General features: G+C 50.3%; 1 protein-coding gene across 1 annotated transcript in view; it reads left to right on the top strand.

Annotated features, from left to right (window-relative positions):
* The window catches only part of TXNDC11 (thioredoxin domain containing 11), a 440,118-nt gene that overhangs the window by 132,284 nt on the left and 282,170 nt on the right, over positions 1-25,664 (top strand). Inside the window, exon 4 of the mRNA XM_085632134.1 lies at positions 2,187-2,316. Coding sequence (XP_085488260.1) covers positions 2,187-2,316 — 130 coding nt within the window. The remainder of the gene's footprint in view (positions 1-2,186; positions 2,317-25,664) is intronic.

Here is a 25,664-nt window from a genome sequence, read left to right as displayed (position 1 = left end):
GTGCAATATCAGCATTTTTAAACTCTATAGTTTCCAGGGCAGCTCTCTTGGAAATGCATTCTGCCTAGATTGGAGCTTGGGAATCGTGTACACCTTCCTGCCTCTTCCCTTCCTGGCGTGGGTTCTAAAGATCAAGACTAACCTGGTCCTAGTCATCTTGGTGGCTCTGGATTGGGCTAGGAGGGTGTGGTTCCCAGAATTTCTTTATATGGGTATCTGTTCTTCAATGAAACTGCAGTTTTGGGAGGATCTAATGTTGAAGCAACAGGGCAGGGCCCTGCACCCGGGTTTCCACAATTTACACCTCCATGTGTGGAAATTGAGAGACAGCTACTGTCCTTTAGTCTTCCATCATACGTCAATATTATTCTGGCAGCCAGGTGTCCATCCATGGAATCAGTGTATGTCGGGTGCTGGGATAAGTTTGTGGCTTGATGTGGCATCCACTAGATTGACCCGCCAATGGTTAAACTGTTGATGCGTTATGTTTTGTCATTGGCCCAGGAAGGACTTGTATTTGGCACTGTTAAAGGTTATTTGTTTCCTCTTTTGGCTTGTTTGATGATTGCGGGATGAACCTTCTTTGTTGTTCTAATCACTTGTTCTGAAGAGGTTCATCAAAGTTTTGCAACATTTATTTCCATCCAAGCCGTTTGTGTGCCAAACTTTGAATTAAGTCTGCTCCTTATCTTCTTTATTTGCACCAATTTTGAGCTGATGCACAGTTGCTCTCTGTCTTTTTAACATTAAAAACTGTCTTTTTAATTGTCATAACATCAGCTCGGCCTGTGAGCTTCAGGCACTCTCAGCCCTCCCATCTTTTACATAATGTTTTCCTGACAAACCGGTTTTGAGGATTCTAGACGCATTCCTCCGTAACGTGGAACAGCCTTTCGTGTCAGAGAAGCTACTACCCTGTCAGCAATCCTTGCTCTGCCTCATCCCTCCAAAGTTGAGAAAAAGACCATAGAGAACCTTCAGTTTAATATTGATTGCACCAGGTACCCCCGAGTGGGGCAAAGAAGGGCAAGGAAGTACAAAACAGACCTATCTCTAGGTGGATACTTATCTGTATTTTAGATCTGCAATGCTTCATCTAAAAAGTAGCCCGGCAAACGGTTACGGGCCATTCCACATGACCCAATGCAGCTACTACTGCGTAAGCACAAAGCTGTACCTGTCCTACATATGTCTCAGACTACTGCATAGGCATAAGTGCCCTCATTCACAAAGCACTACTTCCTTGGCAGTCAAGTCCATAGGAAAGTCCATTTTGCCCATTCGGTTTTTGGTCTGAGCCGTTCACCAAATCCACCACCTTAAAAGATGTGGTTCTTGTATCTATCCACAAAGTGGTAAATTTGCATTTCGAAGAATTCATCAGAGGAAAGAGTTATTTACCTTCGGTAAGGCTCTTTCTGATGGATATTCTATTACAGTGCAGATTCCTCACCACCCTCCAACCTCGCCGTTCTATGGAACGGTCTCTTTTTTTAGTTAAAAAGGTCCCGATCTAGAGATCTGCACACTTGTCGAGCAATGTGCCGATGGGCTCTGCGTATGAGGGAGCAGGCAAGGTTTTGGAAGTAACTGACCTCAGCATGCTTGGGTGGTGCTTATTGCAACGCTACTCATCACTTCCAGAGTGTAAGTAACTTATGTCTGTCCGGAGCCATGCAACACCACCGACTGGCATATGGAAGTACTTCTTGTGAGTTTCCAGATTCAGCCTAATGCCTGGGGGAATATTCTCAAGATGATGAATCTGCAGTTAGACAGGTTATCCCCCAGAAAGAGCGTTACTGAAGGTAAGTAGATTTTTCTTTGTTGTAAGTGGTAGTAAGCCCTGATTGCTTCCTGCTAGCTAAACTAGATGGGTGTTCTCTTTACCCTCTTTTGTAGAACCTATTCATAAGAAAACCATAGAAGTAACGAATAGATGCTTCCTAGAGATCAGGGTACTAGGGGTGCATGTAATGTCACATCATACTTCCTTAAACTTAAATGTTTAAGGAAGTATGATGTGACAGATGAAGCGAGCCTGCTATGATCACTTTTTTTACTATCAATATTCAGTATCAATCACATTTCTTTCTTTTTAAGTTGCCTTTGAACCTTAGTAGCAAGAGGTGAAATGTGTGTCTGGTGTATTTGTTCCAAATTAATTTGTTTTCGTTTAATTCCAGCTTTGGTCCCATTGAGTACAAAGGCCCCTTGGCGGCTGCTTATATTGAGACATTTATCCACAGAGTGATGACGCCTCTTCTCTACATTCCATCTCGAGCACGACTGCTTGATTTTATCTCGCACTACGAGGTACTTACCTTTGTTATACCGCTATGTTCTTATTCTAGCTTAATTTATTGTGTATATGAAAGTTGGTTCCAATGTTGTGGTCATAGTAGCTGCCCTGCCTAGTCACATCCCCCGGTAGAAAATCCTTTTTTTAAATATTTTAATTATTTGGTCCTTACCACCAAGTTTAATGGTTTTAGAACCTCAGTTCTTCATGTAATTGCCACATTTCCTTTTCAACATTCCAATAGCAGTGCGCTTTAGAGTTAGCGAATATTCAGAGAAAATGATTAGAGTATTTTCGCAAGTAGGCTTGACCAGTAAAAAGTTGTCGCTTGTTATTTTGAATGTGTAATTACTAATTGTAATGTGTAACTGTTGGACCCGGCCTCGTGGCGTGGTCCTTAACCCCACGGATTGTGCCCGTTCCCCGACCCGGCCTTCACGGGCCACCCGTCTGAACTGCACCAAGGCCCTTCATCCTGAGCTGCACGCGGTCGCATACCCCTCGTGGCTCCGCCATCTTGTTGGCATCCACGTGACTCTGTGCACCAGCCAGCGCGACCCCGCTCAACCCGGCCTCGACCCCAGCGAAGCCCCGACATCCCGGCACCACGGACTGGCCAGGGGGTGCCGCAGGAACCATTCATCGCCCCCGGCGGAGGACAGTATCGATGGGACCCCCAACTGTCCTCCCCTCTCGAGGTGTGATCGCCCTGCAACTCCCTTGGGCCTGGCGCCTCTCCTGCTGGGCGTCTGGCCACCTCCACCCGGCCTCTCCGCCCCCCCCGGGCGCATGGGTCCGGACATCAAAGGGCTCCAGACCTATATCTGGGGCGACCCCGCCACAGATCGTCAGTTGTATCCCGGAGTCGAGAGCCCTGCTGATTGAATCGCGGCTGACCCTACGGAGAAGAACTCTTGTCGGAACCATCACGAGCCCTGCTGACTGCGTCGCGGCTCCTTCTTGTGAACACTTTGAAGCCACCTGGAACATCGGAGCCCTGCTGACGCTGTCGCGGCCCAACCTCGCTGAAACCTCCCTCGGAGCCCTGCTGACGACGTCGCGGCTCGAGCTGAGCAGAAACCATCTTGAGAGCCCTGCTGATTGGATCACGGCTCTCCACGAACTGTACGCCAGAGCCCTGCTGACGCCGTCGCGGCTCGACCTCCTCCGAGATCCGGAGGTCCTCCAGCTTGAGGATAAGAACTGGGCCCCAGGTACCCTCGTACCGCACTCCTGCCAAAGACTGTCCCGCTACCCCTACCCTTCCAAAGAGACACTGGGACTTTTGGTGGATCCCGCGATCCCATCGTGTAAATATTGACCTCGTAACCTTTTTATTGCTGATAAAGAATTGCTTGTCTTGAGACAACCTCCTTGAGTCCTGTGTGGTGGTGTTACTGGGCTAGTACGTGATAGGAGAAGGATCTCTCAGGAGACTTCTCGGCAGCGCTCGGCTACTTCGTACAGTGTGAGGGCCCCCCCCTTGGTGGTCTCGCCGACTCCTCGGGGTCCGCCTTCCAAAATTTGGTGGCAGCGGTGGGATCCGAGCCGAACGCAGAACGTACCAGCCAGTACCCACTAGCTACCCATCCAAACGGACAGTAATCATGAGCAGCCAGGAAAACAACGTGACAATGGAGTTCCAGCCCGAACGGCTGGAAGAATATACGCACAAAGAGTTAAAACAGTTCTGCAAAGACAAAGGCATTGCAACCACCGGCCTAAGTACCAAAGAGGACATGCAGAAAGCTCTGAGGACATGGCTGGAGGCCGGGGCAGGTCCCTCCCAGGAAGAAGGTCCCCTGCCCCTGACTGAGACCATATCAACCGCACTGACTCCGGCAACCGGAGGAAGAAAGAGCCTAGAAACCGGCCTCTCCGAAGAAGAAATACGAGAGCGGGAGAAGGTCCGGAACCACGAGCTAGAGCTCGCATGACTGCGGCTGGATGGCGAACTCCAGCTGGCGGAAAAGAAACTGGCCCTAGAGCAGCTACGGCTTCAAGAGGAGATAGAGGAGAAGAGGCGACACCGGGAGTTGGAGGAAAAGAAACTGACCCTTGAGCACGAGCGCAGCCTCAAGGAGCTCGAAATCAAGGCCAAGAACGGAGGGACCAACGCCCCCAGTACTAGAGACACTCTACCGCCTGCCGAAACCAAGGTACATATCCCGAAAGAGGTCGTCAAGGAGTACTACAAGAATGACGACATCCAACAATGGTTCAAGGCCTACGAGGTGGCCATGACCTCTCATCGGGTGCCCCGAAAAGACTGGGGCGCAGGCCTGTGGGGGCGGTTCCTGAGTGAGGGTCGAGACACACTGCTCCAGCTGCCGGAGGAGGTGATGACCTCCTACGATCACATGAAGGAGGCTCTGCTCACCCGCTACGGGCTAACCGCAGAAATGTACCGCCAGCGGTTCAGAGACTGCAAGAAAATCCCGGGCACCACCTGGGTGGAATATGTGGACTTTTTCAGTCGGGCCCTAGAAGGGTGGATCAGAGGTAGCAAAGTAACCACCTACGGGCAGCTGGTCGACCTCATCGTGTGGGAACATCTCTCCAACAATTGCTTCGTGGAACTGAGACAGCACCTCCTCGACAGCAAAATGACCGACCCGCGAAAACTCGCCGTCGAGGCCGATCGATGGGTCAACTCCCGGGTCCCCCGGAACTCAATGGGGGAGTACCAGAGGAACCCCACCGGACCCCCCCCGCCAACGCGGTGGAGGGGGAGGGCCGAACAGGAACCGAGACCCTCCCGCCGGGGCCCCCAGGAGCCCCCCTCGAGGGCCACCGCAGCAACAACTCTCCCCGAGCCTGGCCCGAAGGGGGGCGCCCCCGGCCAGACCCGGACCACGGCCACCAGTAACGTGCTACGGCTGCCAACAAACCGGACACTATGCCAGCGATCCGGTCTGCCCCCTGAACCGAAGAAACGGGGCCGGCGGGCCCCCGCCCCGACAGCTGGCGGCCGCCGCCCTGGGAGAAGGAGAAGAGGAAGAGGAGACCCTCGACCGAGGGACCACTGAATGGGAGCCGGCAGCCATGTCCCTGGTCTGCCTGGGTAGCCGAGAAATGGTACCCTGCACCCCCATCCCCAGCAACACCCAGAAGTACCGGCAGCAGGTCACGGTCAATGGACAACGGGCCGAAGCCCTTCGTGACACCGGCGCTAGTGTCACCGCTGTCCGCTGCCACCTGGTGACCCCCGAACAGATCCTACCGAATGTGCTGTGTCCCGTCCGGACGGCCGACAACAGCGAAAGCCTGTGCCAGATGGCCCTGGTCCCCTTCGAGTGGGGAGGGGTGACGGGCCTGCTGAAGGTGACGGTATGCGACGACGCCCCCGTCGACTGCCTCCTGGGGAACGACTTGGAGAGTTCCCCCTGGGCTCAAGTAGAGCGACGAGAGCACCTCCGAATGCTGGGACTATCTGACTGGGCCTGTGCCATCACCCGGTCCATGACCACCCGGGCCCCCCGCTCATCCTCAGCCTCCGGGGCCGCCCAGCCCGAGGGGCTCGCACCACCTCCCGCCAGCAGCGAGGGGGAGGCGGACACCGACCCTGGACCTAGTGAATCCTCCCCCGAAGAGATGGCTTCCCCGTGCGCCCTACCAGAGCTGACACAATGGCGACACGAAGGGGCCCCCCCCCGGGAGCAGTTCCAACAAGAGCAGCAGTCCTGCCCCACTCTCGAAGGGGTCCGCCAGCAAGCGTCCGCCCAAACCAACGGGGACCAGACCGGCACCCACTGGGTCTACTGGGCCGAGGGCCTGCTATACAGTGAGCAGAAAGTGGCAGAACTCGGGGCCAGCCGAGTGTTGGTGGTCCCCCTCCGCTTCCGGGAGTTCCTGCTCAACCTGGCACATGATGTGCCCCTTGCCGGACACTTGGGGCAAGACAAAACGTACAGCCGTCTGGTGACCCACTTCTACTGGCCCCGGATGCGGAGAGACGTGGACAACCACTGCCGGTCCTGCCCGACCTGCCAAGCCAGCGGGAAGACGGGGGGTCGGGTCAAGGCCCCCCTCCAACCCTTTCCAGCCGTCAGCACCCCGTTCGAACGGGTCGGAATCGATATCGTGGGGCCCCTGGACCCCCAGACCGCCCTGGGCCACCGCTTCATCCTGGTCCTCGTGGACCACGCCACCAGGTACCCGGAGGCGGTCCCGCTAAGAACTATAACGGCCCCCGTGGTAGGCCGGGCCTTAATGGGGATCTTCTCCCGAGTGGGATTTCCCCGCGAAGTGGTGAGCGACAGAGGCACGAACTTTATTTCCAGATACATGCGGTCCCTGTGGCAGCAGTGCGGGGTCACATACAAGTTCACGACCCCCTATCACCCTCAGGGGAACGGACTGGTTGAGCGGTTCAACAGAACATTAAAGGGAATGATCCAGGGGCTAGAAGAGCCCCTCAGGCGGAGATGGGATGTCCTGCTGCCGTGCCTCCTGTTTGCCTATCGGGAGGTCCCGCAGAAGTCCCTGGGGTTCAGCCCGTTTGAACTATTGTACGGACACCCGGTCCGCGGACCGCTCAGCCTGGTCAAAGAGAGCTGGGAGACGAAGCCCCAAGGCGCCCCTCCTGACGTCTACCGATACCTCCTGACCCTCCGAAACCAGACCCGCAAGTTCCGAGCCATGGCCGAAGCCAACCTCGAGGCCAGCCAAGAGGACATGAAGCGGTGGTACGATCGGAACTCCTCTACCATAGAATTCGAGCCAGGTCAGAAGGTATGGGTCATGGCCCCGGTTGAACCCGGCGCCCTCCAGGACAAGTGGACCGGGCCCTTCAAGGTAGTGGAGAAGAAAACACCCGTCACCTACCTGGTCGACCTGGAGTCCCCCCGGAACCCCCTCCGGGTCCTACATGCTAACAGGCTAAAACCCCACTTTGCCCGGACTGAACTGAGCCTGCTGCTGGCGACCGACGAGGGGGGCGAGGACGACTCCGAGCCCCTGCCCGACCTCTTGCAGTCCGACATTCATGATGGATCGATCGAAGGGGTCCAACTCGCCTCTTCCCTGACTCCGGAACAGCGCAACGACTGCCAGCAATTGCTGCGGGACTACGCAGCCCTCTTCTCCCTCACCCCGGGGGTGACCCACTGGTGCGTCCACGACGTCGACACCGGGGAGAGCCCCCCCCGTGCGACACAGAGCCTACCGGGTGCCTGACCGAGTGCGGGCCTGCATCCAGGCCGAAGTAACGAAGATGCTGGCCCTGGGGGTCATCGAACCCTCCGACAGCCCGTGGGCCAGCCCTGTCGTCCTGGTGCCCAAGGCCGCAGCTCCCGGCCACCCCCCAGAGTTGCGATTCTGCGTGGACTACCGAGCCCTGAATGCCGTAACCAAGACAGACGCCCACCCGATACCCCGGGCCGACGAGCTCATCGACCGCCAGGGGGCCGCTCGCTACTTGAGCACGCTGGACCTCACCGCCGGGTACTGGCAAATCCAGCTCACCCCCGGCGCCCAAGAAAGATCCGCCTTTTCGACCCCGGATGGGCATTACCACTTTCGGGTGATGCCCTTCGGAATGAAGAACGCCCCGGCCACCTTCCAAAGACTAGTGAACAAGGTTTTGGCCGGGCTTGAGGCCTTCAGCGCGGCCTACCTCGATGACATTGCCGTGTACAGCAACCACTGGGCAGAGCACCTCCTCCACCTTAAAGCCGTCCTGGCCGCCCTCCAGCGGGCCGGGCTCACAATCAAGGCCAGCAAATGCCAAATCGGCCACAGATCCGTGACCTACCTGGGCCATCAAGTGGGGAGCGGGCAGGTGGCCCCCCTCCAAGCGAAGATAAATGCCATCCAGGCCTGGGAACCCCCCACTACCCAGACCGCTGTCCGGGCCTTCCTGGGTCTCACCGGATACTACCGGCGGTTTATCCGGGACTATGGGAGCATTGTTGGCCCCCTCACAGAGTTAACGTCCAAAAAGCAGCCCAAGAAGGTGCACTGGACACCCCGCTGCCAAGCAGCCTTCGACACCCTGAAAACAGCCATGTGCACTGCTCCGGTGCTGCAGGCCCCGGACTACAATAAGGAGTTCGTGGTGCAGACGGACGCCTCAGAGTATGGGATCGGGGCCGTCCTATCCCAAGCCGACGAAAAGGGGCTCGACCGACCAGTGGCCTTCATCAGCCGACGACTACTGCCCCGAGAGCAACGATGGAGCACCATTGAGCGTGAGGCCTTCGCTGTAGTGTGGGCCCTCAAGAAGCTCCGGCCCTACCTCTTTGGTACCCACTTCCGGGTCCAGACCGACCACCGGCCCCTGCGGTGGTTAATGCAAATGCGGGGCGAGAACCCCAAGCTGCTGCGGTGGTCCATCTCGCTACAAGGGGTGGACTTTGACGTCGAACACCGGCCCGGCAATGACCACGCCGACTGCCTGTCCCGCTTCTTCCGCCTTGATGAGGAGAATCCCCAAGGAGATGGGTGACTCTCCATGCCTTCGGCTGGGGGGGACGCCTGTTGGACCCGGCCTCGTGGCGTGGTCCTTAACCCCACGGATTGTGCCCGTTCCCCGACCCGGCCTTCATGGGCCACCCGTCTGAACTGCACCAAGGCCCTTCATCCTGAGCTGCACGCGGTCGCATACCCCTCGTGGCTCCGCCATCTTGTTGGCATCCACGTGACTCTGTGCACCAGCCAGCGCGACCCCGCTCAACCCGGCCTCTACCCCAGCGAAGCCCCGACATCCCGGCACCACGGACTGGCCAGGGGGTGCCGCAGGAACCATTCATCGCCCCCGGCGGAGGACAGTATCGATGGGACCCCCAACTGTCCTCCCCTCTCGAGGTGTGATCGCCCTGCAACTCCCTTGGGCCTGGCGCCTCTCCTGCTGGGCGTCTGGCCACCTCCACCCGGCCTCTCCGCCCCCCCCGGGCGCATGGGTCCGAACATCAAAGGGCTCCAGACCTATATCTGGGGCGACCCCGCAACAGATCGGCAGTTGTATCCCGGAGTCGAGAGCCCTGCTGATTGAATCGTGGCTGACCCTACGGAGAAGAACTCTTGTCGGAACCATCACGAGCCCTGCTGACTGCGTCGCGGCTCCTTCTTGTGAACACTTTGAAGCCACCTGGAACATCGGAGCCCTGCTGACGCTGTCGCGGCCCAACCTCGCTGAAACCTCCCTCGGAGCCCTGCTGACGACGTCGCGGCTCGAGCTGAGCAGAAACCATCTTGAGAGCCCTGCTGATTGGATCGCGGCTCTCCACGAACTGTACGCCAGAGCCCTGCTGACGCGGTCGCGGCTCGACCTCCTCCGAGATCCGGAGGTCCTCCAGCTTGAGGATAAGAACTGGGCCCCAGGTACCCTCGTACCGCACTCCTGCCAAAGACTGTCCCGCTAACCCTACCCTTCCAAAGAGACACTGGGACTTTTGGTGGATCCTGCGATCCCATCGTGTAAATATTGACCTCGTAACCTTTTTATTGCTGATAAAGAATTGCTTGTCTTGAGACAACCTCCTTGAGTCCTGTGTGGTGGTGTTACTGGGCTAGTACGTGATAGGAGAAGGATCTCTCAGGAGACTTCTCGGCAGCGCTCGGCTACTTCGTACAGTGTGAGGGCCCTCCTCGGGGTCCGCCTTCCAACAGTAACTGTGTAATATGCAAGTGGCTCTCAAACGAAAATGGAAATAGAGATTCTGCAGTACAAAAATATGTGCTGCATGTGTGTTTTGTATGCTTTGAACGTATACATTATACTGAGATAAATTATAAATACATGTGAAAAAGTGCCCACATTTTGAGAGGTTTTAAGCAGTAGCGGCTGCTGTGGGGAAAAAGTGTTGGGACAGTGAGGGGGAGGGGTAATAAAAATAAATGAAAAACATTTGCCTGCTGGCTGCCATCTTGGTCCTCTCCTGCTCCTCTCGTCTCCCGGCAGGCTCCGAGACTCCCTACACCTATTCAGACGCTACTCTCGTGCTGGTAATGCCCAGCATGAGAGCAGCGCCAGGATTGGTCTGAGCAGCATGGTTTGTCGCTCAGTCAGGGTCTGGAAGCCTGTGATTGTCTCTACCCGGCTGCGCAACACAGCTCATGGAGAGATCTATATGCACACGTCATTTTGGCCGTCCCAAGACGGATGGCCAAACCGATGTGCACATTTACAGCAGCGCCACCACTGCTGTTGTCAACAAGGATAGCCCTGCACTGGACTTGGCTCATCATGGAAAAATATCATAATAACGTGTTTTATATTAATTTTCTTTTTTCATTGCTGAGAGCAGTGGGGTGATGCTCCTCTGCTTTAACGGAGGAGTCGCCAACCAGGCTCTTTGTAGGTGAGGTGGAATTATGACCTACAACCACATAGAAATCCTTCCCGCAGCAGCTTTGATGCTAAAACATGAGCACAATCTTTGTTTCATATTCCTATGAAGAGACTAAAGCAGCTTAATTACAATTTTTTTTTAATAAGTGGAACACTTCCTCCATTGTAAGATATGACATTTTCATATTGCACTTAGCTGGGTCTAAGTACCCTGCTCTAGATTTGCTTCAGCACATGTACCCAACTTACTTGGCGGTTGATTCTTTAATTCACAGGTGGCTAGTGCAAATTATGCTATGTGATATAAAAAATATTCAGACAGCTAGGGAAGGTGACTTGGGCATTAAATAGCTTTTTCATGTTGTGTATTACTCATATTTTATTAAACATTTGTGTGTCAGCATGACCAGTCAGGTCTTCTAGCCGTTGTGTCCAGAAGGGACAGATCAAGGACAAGTTTTGAGAATCTTCACATAAGGTAAATTTACATAAAGCTCCTCTAAATTAAGCCTGTTTACATAGTTGGTGATTATCATGAATACCTGACTTGATCAAGCCCCCCAAACCTACGTTAGATACACCCAACTTACTATGTGTATCATTCTGTTTGATATTTAAAAACCTACAGCTGCAGTCTTCAAATGGGGTTTTCCTCTTTCACTGCATCTCCATTATATTTAAAACCAGTATTCTTAGGTCCTAAAAATATAAACAAAGGATTCAGAGAGTGAGTTTATGCCTGTTTTCACCCAAACCAAATTAAACTACTCTGTGCAACTTTCAGGGTCAAGAGAAAGAGGTCTCCTTCTTTTCTCACATTCCTGGACAGAAGGATCATCAGTATTGTAAGGGCCATGTAAGAGCAGTGTGAAAGCTTGATGGGTACAGATGTCACATGTTTCAGATCATTAGGATGAAGCCTACTGGTACCCTTTCTAGAACATTTCTGTACAATACTGTAGCATATGGCAGGCAAAAGTTGTATTCTGCTGACGAAACCCCCTTTGTAATAGTGATGCAACAAGAATAGAAGAGATACTCTATAAAATAGGTGGATGATACAGATGTTTCAATGCTTAAATCGGATATAAAACCTGATCATCAGCTTCAATTAAATTAAGTCCAGTAGGTAAAATATTATTCCTTGAATGCGAGCCAACACGACTTATGTTTCGCTGCTCAGAGTACACTAGAGTACTACGCAAACAAATGGTGGACGAAATGCTGGATAAATCATACATTCATCCCCAGTCAAGAGATCTGGGTTAATTCCATCGTTCTTTTGCTCACCATGCCACCCCAGTTTAGCCACTGGAGTCGAGCTATCCTGGCTGATGAGGGCTGAAAGCCCGAAACCGGTCCTAGGATGCTTGTTTCCAGCCCAGGGAGCACCTGGCCTGGCAGTTTGGGCTGTTCTGTTCCCATTGGGCGCACTGTCAAGACTGATTTGCATATACCTGGGTCCACACTGGAATGGCATGCTGAGCAAAAAAACGATGGATTTAGGCCCAGATCTCTGTACTGGGGTTAGTGTATGACATTGTTCTGCATTCTGTCTATCAATTGTTCTTTTTGCAGAGTACACTGGAGTCAGCTCGGGGTACTTCAGAGCTTGGAAAACAGGCCAGACATGGAAGGAGACGCCTGAATAATGCCTGTGAGCTTGCTGAATTATGTACCATGACTTTCTACTCCTTTTTCTGGACCGCTTCAACATGCAACCTACAAAAGACTGCAGAGTTGCTGCAGCGTAAGTGCTCTCTGTGCCGGGCTTTCCTACTGTATGCTCACTAGAGAGCATACGAGTCTCTAGGATCTCATCAGACAGGGAAGTGGAGAGAGCAAGCGGCCATAGAAGACCACAAAGCACAGTTATAAGAAAGATAATTGCAACCTGGATGAAGGATGCACAGATTTTGGGCACTCATGAATTGAAATGTGGTGGTTGAGGAGACCTGTAACCCATTGGTAAGGCTAGGGGAGAACGTGCATAGATCCTCTGCCTCCACTCCTGAAGAACTGCACACTAAGTAAACTCCATAGCAGAATATGAGAAATACCACGTTAGTTGTGGTTGATCCATACTAGACAGGTGTTTGTGTCTCAGCCAGAGACCAGTTACTTGCCAAATTCACGGCATATGCCTGAATAGCTACTAGGGTCAAACTCAAGATTTGTAGTGATTCATAATTCTGGTCAGCGGACAGTTGGCTGACAGCAGTTTCCGGGGCCTGTACGAACTAATATGTCCAGTCCCCCTTCCTCCAGACTCATGGATGTGGTGTCTCAGGGGACCTGGGAGCATCATCACTCTGGATGATCCCACCACTCTGAAAATGCTCCCACCAGTTCTCCATCCATATGTCCTTTTGATGGTTTTTCTTCTCTCAACTCTTCTTATGTTGTGCCTCCTGTTCAACCTTCCACTATCGCACTTAACTTCTTCCTCCACTTAGGTTTACGCATCGTCTTGGACCACCAGCTGTTCAACATATTCTTGCTGCACCAATAGTTGAAGGTGGTGCCTCAGGGCCATTTTCTATTGGCCTTCCATTTTGGAGACTGACTCTGATAGAACCCAGGCATATGTAGGTATAGATTGTGTAATCCCACATGGACTCCACTCCTGAAATTACTGAGATTTGTCACGTGGGGTTCTCATTATCAATACAAAGTTCTCTCCGTGTTCCTCAGCGCTCCATTCCCTATGTGTTTGCAAGGTGATGTATCTGATGATGACCTGCCTTCTTCAACCCAGCATATGCATCTACCTTTATTGGACCAGTCAGCACCTACTTTTTACAGGATGTGAAGAAATCTTTTAAGCAAGCCCTTTCCATTCTGTATGATGTGGGTCTTTCAGATGAGTATCTAAGTGTCTCTGTCTGCTGGCCAGGACATCACCTTTTGAAGGACTGTTTTAGAAAGATGCATCTTGGGCAGCAGCGGCGGAAGCTTCTTCTTCACAGCACCGGTGGAAATTGGACAGCAGCACTGCAAACTAATTTCCTCACAGGAAACAGGTGCAGCCTAGCAGCATCAGAACACACTTCCTGTGTCATAGAAAACAGCTGTTGTGCATGCTTCCTTTCCAGATAGTACAGATTCAGCTCAGCAGCACCAGTGAAGAAATCCATCATCGCAGAACATGTGCAGTTAAGGCACTAGTGGTATGTAGGCTCTCACAAATCACTGGACCAGGTGCTTAATTCACTGAATGAATGTTATCAGTAAATGAATGAGTGAGTGAATATGAGAGTCCTGCCACTGCTCTTACTCTGGTGACATTCCAGGTCTGTTCCTTTGTTGTCATTCCCTACTTTACAGTGCTGTCAGTGATGTTTCTGCCATATACTGAAAGTCCTGCTGTGGTCACTTCAAGTCCAGCCATCCCTGCTACAATTTATGTTGTTCTCTTCTGTAGACTTGCTTTTGTTACTTTGTGTAGAGGCAACTGCTGCTATTTACATCCTCATTTATCAATGCATCATAGACGTTGCAGGCTAGGTCCTTGCTGTACCCGGGCAGGCACATTTCCTAGATATGATGTAATGGGCAGGAGAGAAAGACATTGTGACATTGGGCCGTTCAAAGACAAAATGACAACGTTCTTCTATGTAACTCCTATGTCCCCCTCCCTCCATTGCTCGTCCTGAACTATTTATTCTTTGTCTCTCTATTAAATATTCCTCCGCTCACTTATTCATCCATTCTTTGTCTATCCATTCTTTCCCATCCTTTTTCTTTCCCTCCTTCCCTAATTTTCACTTCTTCAGCTTTCAGTTTACTATCTTCCTGATCTCTTATTGTCTTTGTATTTCAGCTTCATTTGTCTTTTCATATTGTTCTCTTACCTTCACTTTCCTCCAGTGGTGGCTACAACTTAAAATTTATGTAGGTGTGCGACAGCGCCAAACTCACCATATTTACAGCTCCCCTGCATAGCACGTCTCCCTACATATCTGCGTCCTCAAGCAGGGAAAGGAAGGACTTCCTTCCTGCTTGAGGAACGCCAGCAACCAATCTTAGAGATGCACTCAGCTTGATAGCAGCTCTAGGATTGGTGGGGACAAGCTCACCCAGTGCTCATTGTGAGGCTGGGGGTCTGTGGCAGCCATCCCTCAGTTGTTTCACAGCCAGGGGGGGATTGCTGGATGCGCACTGCACATATCGGGCTGGCCGTAGCAAACCAGCCGGCCAACATGACATGTGCAGTACAGGGGTAGCTGTAATCCTGCAGTAGCAGGATTCAGCCCCACCCCCTGCACTCACACCATGCACTTAAGTAAAATGGCATTGACATGCCACTCGCAGCAGGCGGGCGATGCTCCTCCGCTCTCAAGGAGCAGCTTCCCCTGCCTTTCTCACACCCTTGTTCACACCTGTGTCTTTCCTCCCTACACAATCTCTTACACATACTCTCCATCACACTTTCCATTTTCCCTCTCTTTGCTTCTTTCTTTCACCTACCCCCTGTTTCTATCTCCTTCTCCACCACTAAGGTCAGTACAAGGATTTTGGTCAACCTGAGCAAAGGGGGAGTTTTCCGCACCACTCAACTGGCATTCCTAGCATCCACCTAATATAACAGTCCCCTCACACATTGCTCCTTCCATATCCACTTTCTCACATCCTGTATTTTTCAAACGTTCTTTCTTGAACTCTTTTTTATTTTATTTTTTTTAATTTTTTTTTAATCATTCATCCTCCTACCTCATCTTAAATGCATGCTTCTGTTGGATACTTCCAACCGCAGTTTCCTAACCTTTAGAATATGTGCCAGTCAGGATCTAGAGATTTTTCCAGCAGCAGTTCTCATTCCTGCTGACAGGTGGCATTGTTCAACTCTGCAGTGACTCTGCACCACCCTGGAAGTGTTGCAGTGGAGCCACCTATAAGCACCACTCTTGCATAGTTGCAATGTTGCGGGGGAGCCACCTATAAGCGCCACCCTTGCATAGTTGCAGTGTTGCGTGGGAGCCACCTATAAGCACCACCCTTGCATAGTTGCAGTTTTGCAGGGGAGCCACCTATAAGCGCCACCCTTGCATAGTTGCAGGGGAGCCACCTATAAGCGCCACCCTTGCATAGTTGCAGTGGAGCCACCTATAAGCGCCACCCTTGCATAGTTGCAGTGTTGCGGGGGAGCCACCTATAAGTGCCACCCTTGCATAGTTGCAGTGTTGCGGGGGAGCCACCTATAAGCGCCACCCTTGCATTGTTGCAGGGGAGCCACCTATAAGCGCCACCCTTGCATTGTTGCAGGGGAGCCACCTATAAGCGCCACCCTTGCCTTATTGCAGTGTTGCGGGGGAGCCACCTATAAGCGCCACCCTTGCATAGTTGCAGTGTTGCGGGGGAGCCACCTATAAGTGCCACCCTTGCATAGTTGCAGTGGAGCCACCTATACGCGCCACCCTTGCATAGTTGCAGTTTTGCTGGGGAGCCACCTATAAGCGCCACCCTTGCATAGTTGCAGTGTTGCAGGGGAGCCACCTATAAGCGCCACCCTTGCATAGTTGCAGTGGAGCCACCTATAAGCGCCACCCTTGCATAGTTGCAGTGTTGCGGGGGAGCCACCTATAAGCGCCACCCTTGCATAGTTGCAGTGTTGCGGGGGAGCCACCTATAAGCGCCTCCCTTGCATAGTTGCAGTGTTGCAGGGGAGCCACCTATAAGCGCCACCCTTGCATAGTTGCAGTGTTGCGGGGGAGCCACCTATAAGCGCCACCCTTGCATAGTTGCAGTGTTGCGGGGGAGCCACCTATAAGCGCCACCTTTGCATAGATACAGTGTTGCGGGGGAGCCACCTATAAGTGCCACCCTTGCATAGTTGCAGGGGAGCCACCTATAAGCGCCACCCTTGCATAGTTGCAGTTTTGCAGGGGAGACACCTATAAGCGCCACCCTTGCATAGTTGCAGTGTTGCAGGGGAGCCACCTATAAGCGCCACCCTTGCATAGTTGCAGTGTTGCGGGGGAGCCACCTATAAGCGCCACCCTTGCATAGTTGCAGTGGAGCCACCTATACGCGCCACCCTTGCATAGTGGCAGTGTTGCAGTGGAGCCACCTATAAGCGCCACCCTTGCATAGTTGCAGTGTTGCAGGGGAGCCACCTATAAGCGCCACCCTTGCATAGTTGCAGTATTGCAGGGGAGCCACCTATAAGCGCCACCCTTGCATACTGACGCCAGTTTCATTTATCTTTCTCCATCTGATCCCTTAGATACCGAGTGTTAAACAAATTGTCGGCGACTGTGCTGGTTTCTAATTTGGAACCTTTTTAGCTGTTAGAGACGACTCCCAAGAACAGGGAGGAGGCAGTGAGGAGTCTGCAGTTAGATGGATTATTCACCAGAAAGAGCATTACCAAACCCTAGTAAAGGCTTCATATCATTGCTACCTCTCACCTTCAAAATAGGTACCATAACATTACCTCCCAAGGTGGAAGGTTTGGGGAATGGACTCAGACCACAAAGTCGTGTAGACCGAGCGGGTGGAGTAACCTTCCCGCGGGAACTGACTTTCGGTGTTTCATGAACTTATGCACCAGTGCCTATGTTGCAGTCTGTCTAGCCTAGGTGCCCTCGTACAAAAGCTGATGGCTTTTATGGAGTGGCCCGCAGGTTGCTTTTTGGCTAATGCTTAACAAATCTTGAAACAAGGGACTACCCAACTTTACAGAGTCCGCTCCTCTTTTGCACTGCCTTTCCTTTCTTTATTTCAGAGAAATGTTCCTTTTCCTTCTCTTCTCCAATCCTGCTTCCCTTTACTGATCTGTCTTCTTTGCTCTTTTCACATACCCTCTTACTCTCCCTCGTCTCACAGACTTTATTCTCCCATACACTCGGTTTGTCTCTTTCATGCTCCTCTAATGTTCTGTTGCTTACTTATAGGTGTATCTTTTTACTCTCACTTACACTGACACATGCCATGGGTGGGTGTTTTACACTCCATATCAAAAGAGCAAATATTGAACAAATAATTTTTAAATTTACTCTGGTGAAATAAATGATGTAGTTCTCTCTTCGGCAATACAGACTTGGAGGCCTTGCTGATAATGTGTGAAAAGAAAGTCGTTTTGCAAGGTTGTAGACTTAACTCAAACCAGTGGAAATTTCAAGATGAAACAGTGAAGTTTAGGTGAGAAAAATAAACAGAGTTTGGTGGTCATTTAAAAGCGGCTGGACTTTGTTGTGATACTTCAGTTTTCCAAAAATTGACTAGCTGTAAACCCTTAGGTCAGTGTTATTTGAAGCAGCCCAGCTACCTCTTAAGTAACTAAGCTCAAATCGCATACACACAGCCTCTATAAAAATGTTTAGATGCACTCCTATTGTGTGTTTTTCTTTCTAGCCCAACTGTTTCTTTTAGTTTCTGTCCCAGTGCTTATTTGTACAAAATGATGCGGGCCGCTGCTGCCACAAACCGAATTTCATTTGGAGTTTTTGTATTCAGCAACTTTGATTCGCCTCTGGCTGATGAGTTTATATAATGAAAAAATGGCGGCAGACTTTCTTCATACATTTTGGCCTCTATTTCAGTCAAAAACCAACAGAGCAATGCATTATATATGCAAATGTTGTAGTTAATCTGAGAATCACCTGATTGCTCTATCTAGTATTTGAAGACCTTCTTTCCTTGTTCTCTGACAGATTGTTCATAATTTTGACCACTAGAGAGCAGCAAAACCAAGCAAGTAAACCTACTGATTTCCAGCTGCCTCTGATAATTGTGTTTTGGTGCTATTCCAAAACTGGTTGACAGCTCGCAGTTTATCTAATATAGATGTCTCGAGTCGAGTGACTTACTGTCCACGTAGTTAACGCTGTAAAGCTCCTAGGAATCTTCGACGCCTAGGTATGGGATCCGCTACTGTTGAAAATAATAAATATTAGCTGATTAATCAAATATGTGTGCATAAAAAAACCAAAGGTAATATTGGAAGTTGAAAATTGCAGGCCAAAAGTAAGTTGGTATGAGTGGCTTTATTTGTGGGAGCATGAGAAGCAACTGAAGCATGTGTTTGCACTAACAAAGAAGTAGCATGCATTATGAGCACAAAAAAAAGTGGAGGGATAGAGTCTAGTATCTCGCTTCGTCTTTTATACATAAAACCATAGTTTGAAAAGCTGCAAACTTCTCATTAAAAATGAAATGCCAATATTTATTTTTTGTGAATTAAATGAATTCTTTCCGACTTTGTGTATTTGTTTGATGCTTTGGCGTGTCTATTAGTAAGAGGATCACATCTTAGACAATGCTTATGCTGGGGAGCCCGACCTGCAGTAGTAGTTAAAACAAGCATTGGCATAGCCAATAGGTCTCGCCTATGGGACCTTATACGTGTTTAGCCATGCAACAGTTGCATAACTAAATACTTATAAGGTCCCAAAAGCGAGACCTATTGGCTATGCCAAGCGAAATGCGGCCGCGAAAGTGAAAGTCATCGCAGTAAAGCGCGGCGGCGCGCGCACATGCACTGTAGCTCTAGGCTGGCCTGGTAGCACTTTTTTGGAGCCCTCTCAATAAGTCTCGCCAGACCAGCGCATGCGCTGGGTCAGGCGAGACCTAAAAACAGTGCGGGTCCGCAGAAGTGACGAGGCTGAGAGCCGCTGTGTGATGTGAAAACTGCTATAGCAAAGAATGTTTCTTTTGGCTGAAAGGATCAGGGTCGGACTGACCGAAAGGCAGGGACGTTTTAAGGTTTTTGGGGGCCCTGTGCCAAATGCATTTTGGGGGCCCCTGTACAAAACAGCTCTTATTTTATGATCTAGTTTCAACTCTTTCAAGCCCTCTTTGATCAAATTCTAAAATGCGTTTACATCTTACAATCAGGGATAGTGACCTGTGTTCTGTATTGTAACACAGCAGCAGCCTACTCGTCTTACTGCAAATAATCGCTGTGACATAGGGTGACCAGATTCTCAAAACAAAAAACGGGGACAGGTCATAGACATAGAAGTAGGACTATTGTTTGCAGTTACCATCAACATAAAAGTAGGACTATTTGACAGCTGTCATAGACATAGAAAAAGGACTGCAATGACAGCTCCCTCCACAGACCGTGTGACACCCTCCCATTTCTCATATGTGAGGTCCTGTTTTTATCTAAAACAAACGTTTTATATGACTGTTGCATGAAACAAAATGTTTGTAAGACTCTCACACATTAAAAATAAATGATAGAAAAACGCTATTTACAACAGTCTGTTTAAATATTATTCATTGTCATCAGGGCAAAACTCTCTGCAGAACAGAGCTGGCTCTATCACGGGGCCCCCTTGAAAGACTGGGGCCAGGGCCAGAGCCCACTTTGCCCATGCCTTAAAACGTCAATGCCGATAGGGCAATCAGGCAGTTTAGCAAGTGCTGGTCTGACAGGTCAGTGTGTGGGCAGGTTGTTTGGCTGTGCATGGGCCTAGTTTATGGTATGGGTGGACGATTTTCTTTTTCCTCTGGTAATATCACGAACATTGCCTGCAGGAAGCACGAATAAATGTTTGTCTTCCGTATCTTGCAAAACACAAATACAGCCTATCCTTACAAGTTCTGGACTGCCCTGATTTGCAATTGTGGGCCACATTTTTTCTAGCTATCTGATTAGCTAATGGATGACGCTTTTATTTTTGGTGGCCGCACCACTGGAATTATGTGGCAGAGGCGATCCGCATTGTGTGGCTTGTTTGACTGATATGTATGGCAAGAAAAGGCAAATTATGAGCGCATTCTGTGGGTATATTATGTCAGCAGTTTTCATTTTTAACCCACGACGACACCAGTGGAAGAGTCTCAAACACTCTTCTAAATACTAAAGTTTTCTTAAGAGCGAAAACCGTACACCCTCACCACATCCTGTTGTACATAATGATTTTGAATGGCATGAAACGTCAGGAAGTAAATAGTGTGTGTTACAAGACGTATAAGCGATGAAGGAGTAACTATTTCCACTTTCTATTACATTTAAGTTAGTAGGATTTTTTCATGATCACAACACATGGGGATATATGTATAGGACAATGTTTCTACGCGTTAATGTTGTCCGGACTGGACAGCGGAAAAGTGACCACTTGACCCTTGCAAAAAGTGTATGATTCTATGTTCCACCATGTATGTCATAATTCGTTTGGTAATGATTGATCCTTTTCTGCCAGAAACAAATTTTTTTAATCTTCAAATTATGCAGCAGAAGGGTAAATAAGTGGCAATTTTTGTAAATCTAGAATTATGTGGTAAATTCCGCAGATGCATAATCGTATATTTCCAGTACACCTGAGTGGGATATGCTGTACACTAATGGGATATTTTAGGAATAGATTTGTTTATAACGCCCACCTAAAAATGCACCCCTGCATCTCGAAGACCTATTTAATTCCTTTGAATTTATGGTGGTTACAATGTGTGTTCATCCTACAAGGGGTCAAATATTTAAGGCAGAAATAGTAGAGATGGTTCCTCCTTTCACTTCTATCCAGAATAAATGCCAGAGTGAAGGATTTGGTTACATTTGATTGGGGTTCAATTCAATCTTTAGTTTATTGATTTTGCAGAATAACACGACTTTAATCTGGAGATGGTCCTCTCGCTCTATATTCCACTTACTCCTTAGAGCCCCCCGCTCATATAACGGTCACATGCTTCATTGGCTCTTGTGTCATTTAGCCGCATAATTTTTATGTTTTACATTTTCTTGGTACTCACCACTGTCCAGCGAATTATAGAACCTAAAATGTGTTGGACCCTCAACAAGATATTTTTATTCAGTCATGAAATTTGAAAAAGTAGTGACTTGGCTGACCTTAATTACAATTTAAATTAGTACAAACGATAGCAGCTGTCCACTACGGGAATTCTTACTGATTCCTACTTATGCATCCCAAGTGGAATCAACAATGAGTTGCTTTACTACAGAGGAATAAGGAGGCAAAAGGAATGTGGTGTGAAAGTGCAGCCCACCACAGCAGTATCACTGTCCATCTCTGGTGACTTCAGCCACACGCGCAATCCACAGGCAAACAGGCATCTACAAAATAACATTTAATACAGTCTAAAACTAAAAGTCGGAGAGACGAAACCCACCTCCTTTCCCACTGGTATCCTGCCTCATTTTTAAACTGCGGATAAATGCCACAATGTGTAAACATGATTTAAAGTAATCCCTAATTTACAGGAGGCATTATTTTAAATGATTAGACAAGTATGCCCTGTGCTGCTGCGTGATCATGATTGTGCACCAGTAAACACGCACTCCGCTTCGGGCAATAAGCACGTCCAAAGCCCAAATCTGGGGTAAAAGGCCGCTTTATTGGACAAGCAGGCAATTCTACACATATCTTAAAAAACAGGTCATATACAGATCATATTTCAAACAACATATCCCCCCCTAACACCCCCCGCCCCTAAACAAAATACCCCAAAGCAACTATTACCCACATTGTTCGGCCTAAACCTCCTACCCAAACTCCTATCTACATATCCTGCCTACCTCTTGCCTCCAACCTGGCTCCCTTGCTTCCCCCTGTCCGAAGCTATTCCTAATGCCCCCAACCCTTCCAAGTAAATATATTTTTATATACATATATAATATTTTTTTTTTATATTCAAGAAAATTGAGATGAGAACATATTGAGGGAGGGCCAAAAACGATCTTCCCTACCTCTCCTCACGAAGCGGTAAGCGCACCACAGGTAGTTCTAGACCCTCGGGCTCGCGCTAAATCGCCTAACCAATTGGAATTGCCCGCGCGCCCCTGGGCCGTACTAACGCCCGAAGTTACCCGGGGGTGGACAATCTGTGATTGCCACTCCCAGGAACCCTCATTCCCATTCCAGGTTCCGGTCAAACAATGTTTATCTTTTCGTTCTTCTGTACTAATAGATGCTAGGACACATGATTGTGTTTAGAACGGTTTGGCATTTTGTACTTGGGTTATTAAATAAAATGAAAGTAAAAAGTAAGAACTTACTTTTGTTTCGGTGAGCAGCCCAGCAGGCGGAGGAAGCCCATTTTTTCCATCCAGGTTATTATCTCCTTGTGGCTAAGCCTGGGATTTCTCTGAATGGCTTGTGCATTCTTCTGATGTCAGCCGGACTGACCCCCACAGGCAAAGACAGCATGCAGGGATCCACAGAAGTGCCCGTACCAAGAGAATCTTTCCAAGTTCCAACCGGCCGCCTTCGAGATCCTCGTTTCTGGGTCTCCGCATCAGCAAGATAGATCTGCGGTGAGCGTGCATTCTTTTAATCGCCAGAAATGGTGTCTTTTCTTTTAAGCGAGCTTCGGTGGCTACATGATCGGCAGGGGCTGTTGGCTCAATGTCAACGGACGCAACATTAAAAACTTGGAAGTAGGGGGAGAAGGCGGGGAAGACTGCAAGGGGAAGGCGCATGCGCAGTGTGCTCTCCAGCCACTTGGCCTTTTGGTCAATATAGTGTAAAGGTCGGCCATGTAGGAAGAGAGGCGCACCCGCTGGTAAACTACGCCCCACCGGTGGTTTGCAGTTTGTTTTTGGCAAACTTTGCGTTTTAAGTGGAGCGCGGAGTCTGAACACTGTGCAAATTCTGCCAGCGGAGCGGAGTTTACCGCACCGGGTTAGTCAATATTCACAAGGCCAAACAGCTGCAGAGTGAAGAAACGTTGAAAACAAAGAGATGTGTCAGTTCCTGGAAATCAAATATGCCAATCATGGATAACAATGTAAACAGAGAACATATGCACTTTAGCACTGATTAGCAGTGGTAAAGTGCCCAGTGTCCTAAAGCCAACAACAGGTCAGGAAAAAATAGGAGGAAGAAGCAAAAGGTTTGGGGATAACCCTGCAAAAAGGGCAATTTCCAACATAAACTCCTTTCAGGCTAAAGCCAGGGTAGACCAATTAATACCTCGATGGGCTTCCCGGCTTGGGGCGATAGAACATGGCATCTGGCCCGCACCAGCAGGGGTCTATTCCCATTCTACGCCTTCCTGACCCCAGTTGGATCCCTCTATCCATACTCTCAGGGCCCACTAAGCTGACGCATGGGGGAACCCTTCTCATCTGTGGACCCCATCTGTGCAGCGCCTACACTTACTTTGCTCACTAATGTGTCCCAACAGGCAGACACTACCCACATGGCCAACACAGTGGTGTGACCCAGTCCACTTCTGGGGTGTGACTGCTGTCCTCCTCCCCGGTTCAACCCTGGCCACCAGGACAGCAAGCCACAGTGTCCACCCAACTGTCAGTAATTATCAGTAATGTGAGCTAGGCCATAACCTCTGTGGCATCAGAAAGTGGGGGGCGGTAGCCCCAGGTCCCTGGTACCTTTTCTTTAATCTCCCTCCTGCCAAGTCATATATGGCATCTTGACACTGGCCCACCAGCCCAGGGTCTGTACCCTGCGGCTGGACAAGAGTTTGGGGTGGACTCTCCCACACCCTGTCTCCCTCCGTGGGGTTCTGCACCCTCCCACCTGAAGTGGTATCCCCAGAAGACAACTTGGTAGGGGCTCTGTTGGCAGTAGCCCCTTCCTCCAGGTCATGGGGGACACCCTGAAGCTGGTGCTCCAACCCAGGGTCTGTACCCTTAGCCTGGACCTGTGCCTGGCAACCCAGGACTTCAGGGGGGGTACACCAAACCGCCCCCAAGGGAAACACACTCCTCGTGAGTTGTACGAGAGTCTGCCTGGTGCAGGTCTCCAGCCTCCTGTCCACTTGACAGAGCATGAAGACCCCCAGGCCAGAAGTGGCCTCACCAGTGTCAGTCCTGGGGTGCTCTGACCTCTGAGCTGTCAACCCCTGACGCACTGGTCCTTCCACTGGGGACAGCGTCCCCCCCAGCACTGTTTTCTCTGGACTCATGCACCCTCCCCACTCAAGCGGTGCTGCCAGACACCAGAACTGGTGGGATGCTTGTTACAGCAGTCCGCCCCCCCCCCCCAGTCCACCTGACACTTTAGGACCCCCCTCCTGGTGTCACTCATGGCACCAACCAGGCCCTGGGACTGAATTTCAGGCACCTTGGGACCTAGTCCACTCCCACTCCTCTGAGACAGGATGTGGAACCCTACACCCCTCCCACTACTCTGGGATCTATGTGGGCTACCTCAAACCTCCCCTACCTCACTTGGTTGGGGAAAACCTGCTTCAGGATCATCCCCAAAAGCTTCTTCAGCCTCTGGAATCCACCAAAAGGTCTACCTCTAGTGCATGCTCCCTGGGGTCCGAGAACTCACAGTCCACCGGCTGCTGGCATAGCTCTGGAAAACAGGGACTTAAAATATGCTCTCCAACAACTAAATCACACGGCCCCACACAAGCGTTGACTAAGCTACTCTTTGCCTCACCACCCAGTGCCTCACACACGTACCGCACATCACCCTTCTGAGACTGGCAAGACAGTGTCTGGCTGTTTCTGTCACTCAACCCACACTCTTCTGGGAGGTCTCCATACTCACATACCAAGGCTTCTACCACGGGGAAACCGCTCTGCCTGCACCTCATCTAGAGTCAGTAGAGTGTCCTTCCCACCACTAGGAATCTGAACCCCTATGCCAGTTCCCCAATCCAGCTCAGGGACACTGCCCACCACTGGAGCTACCTCATAACCCTGAACCCCTTGGTGTATGTGAACCCCCTCCTTCAAGTCAAGCGCCACATCTCTGGGTGCGTGTACTTCTCCCTCAGCACTAAACACTACATGTTTGCTGCCACCATCTGAGTTGACCTCCACCTCCAACCCAGCCAAGCTCACTTCATTGCAGCACCCATTTCCTTTTTCTTAGCTAAGACACTCATGGCCTCAAGCCTTCTGACCTCCTCATCTAGCTCTCTAATTCTCAGCTCATGTGCCAAGATCAATTTCTTCTCTTCCAAGGCATAAGCGTGTTTGCTCTCCTCTGCCTTTGCCTGGAGCCTCATGACCTCCAAATCATGAACTCTGGCCCCTTTTCTCCAAATCCTCAGGAGAAAAAATCTTGAAAGAATGATTCCTGCCAGCCCTAGAGGCTGCTCTTCCAACAGGCAAATCCTGGGATCTGAAACTGCCTCTGGCACACTCCCATCCATATCTGCATCATCTGTCTCCCCAGC

Source organism: Triturus cristatus, chromosome 10 (assembly GCF_964204655.1).
Source record: "Triturus cristatus chromosome 10, aTriCri1.1, whole genome shotgun sequence".
Classification (NCBI taxonomy): Eukaryota; Metazoa; Chordata; class Amphibia; order Caudata; family Salamandridae; genus Triturus; species Triturus cristatus.
The sequence above is the reverse complement of the archived record's forward strand: the minus strand, read 5'-3'. Positions and strand labels throughout refer to the sequence as shown.